The following is a 1,925-nucleotide window of genomic DNA, read 5'->3' on the forward strand; positions in this document are numbered from 1 at the left end:
TTGTCGTTCTGTTCTCACTTTCATGAACAACTTTTCCCCCCTCCATCGCCACTTTTCTCTTCCTGTCCTCACCTGTCCTGAGCCGGTCTATCGCTCCATTTTGCTCCTCTTTCACCCTCAATAGTTATCTCTCCTCAACTCATTATCCGTCCGTCTCTACGGCTCTCTGTCTCCTTCCCACCTCCCTCCTTTTCTCTGTCTTCGCTCTCTTACGTAACGACCCTCACCTTCACCCTCAACCTCACTATAAAAGGATGGACGTGACACCCTCGCGCTCAGCCAGAGGTGAGGTGAGGTCCTGCTGCTCTCTCCCAGCCAGTCTAACAAGGCTGTTTCACGTTACGACATCCACCCTCCCTCCTCTCCGAGGTTGTTCATTTGTCATCCGCACTCCTCCGTTCTTCTCCCTCTCTTGGGAGGAGAGAGAGAGAGAGAGGGAGAGAAAGCGAGAGATCAACTTCATTTGTGAAAGAGCATAAGAGACGGAGAGACATAAACCGAGGGAGGTCAAGTGGGAGAGACAAACAAGAGATAGATAGAGTGGGAGAGAGAAGGTGAGAGAAATAGAGAGAGGGAAAGACAGAGAGAGATAGACAGAGAGAGAGAGAGAGAGAGAGAGAGAGAGAGAGAGAGAGAGAGAGAGAGAGAGAGAGAGAGAGAGGAGCGGTGATGAATTTCCCTCATGCTAAGCTAATAACGCGGAGCAAGTAAACAAGTTGAACTGCTCGAATATTGTGGAGGGGAAAAACAACTTGCGATGATAATGACGGATTTATGACGGAGGAGAGTGGCTTTATGGCCCAGAGAAACAACAAACCAGTGCAGAGGAAACAAGCCGCTGTAATTGCAGGAAAAGGAGGAAGGCTGAGGAAGGTAAACGAATCACCCCACGGGAACCAGTTTATCACATCAAAGCACCATTCTCTGTCCCCAGTTACCCACCAAGCCAGCACTCTCGCCTGTTTATAGTACATCCTACTCTTTCTCTCTCTCTCTCTCTCTCTCTCTCTCTCTCTCTCTCTCTCTCTCTCTCTCTCTCTCTCTCTCTCTCTCTCTCTCTCTCTCTCTCTGTCTCTTTTTCTGCTTCCCCCTCTTTTGTTAGTTTGTTTGTAGTTTTTAACCACTAAATAGAGTACTACAACTAATTTAGTAGTCCTAGTCAAAGTAGTTAGTCGTCTTTAACTACTTTGAGTCTGTCATTCTTTTACTTTCTTTCTCTGTCTCTCCCTCTCTTTCTCCCCATCTCTCTTCCTCTCGTTCTCTCTCTCTCTCATCTCCAACTTCGCACCCTGCGTCGACGTCAGCCCGAATCAAGGGAGCCCCCCTCGTTTCTCCAGTCTGATGGTTAGGAAACATCCAGAACATCCGAATAACACAGGAGACGTCGTCGTTTCTCCACGACACCTCGTCTCCCCGTGCCAGGAGAGCACGCCACGGTCCCATCAAACAGCTCCGCAGAAGCAAGAAGAACCCATCTATCGAGTCCACCACCAATGCCCCAGAAAGACACATTCCCTCCTCCTGCCAGGGCCTCGTGAGCTGAGCCCACTCCTGTAAAGGTACTGGAACTGATCTGGAGCCGTGAATCGTGGAAGTGTCTGGCTGGTGCGCTGGAGGAGTGTGGAGTTGTGGAGCTTTTAGAGTTGTTATTCATGGCGGTGGAGGTGTTATCTGTGTGGAACAGCTGTGAGGCTCCACTGATATAGATCCAAACAGAATACTCCGTAACAGGGAGGACAGACACCATAAAACAGGAAACAAAATCATTTTTATCCGTGTATGTGTGTGCATACTTGGGTTTGTGTGCCAAGTTGTGTGTGTTTACCTGTGTGCCTTTGTGTGTGTCTGGGCACACACATCTGTGTGTGTGCAATTGTATACCTTGGTGTGTGCATGTTTGTGATTGTGTGGGACTGCATACTGTA

General features: G+C 48.9%; 1 protein-coding gene across 1 annotated transcript in view; it reads left to right on the forward strand.

The window, feature by feature from the left end:
- kiaa1549la (KIAA1549-like a) overlaps positions 1–1,543 on the forward strand; it is a 16,611-nt gene extending 15,068 nt beyond the window's left edge. Inside the window, 1 exon segment of the mRNA XM_067234229.1 lies at positions 1,350–1,543. Coding sequence (XP_067090330.1) covers positions 1,350–1,543 — 194 coding nt within the window.
- Positions 1,544–1,925: the final 382 nt, after the last annotated feature.

Source organism: Osmerus mordax, chromosome 4, assembly GCF_038355195.1.
Source record: "Osmerus mordax isolate fOsmMor3 chromosome 4, fOsmMor3.pri, whole genome shotgun sequence".
NCBI lineage: Eukaryota > Metazoa > Chordata > Actinopteri > Osmeriformes > Osmeridae > Osmerus > Osmerus mordax.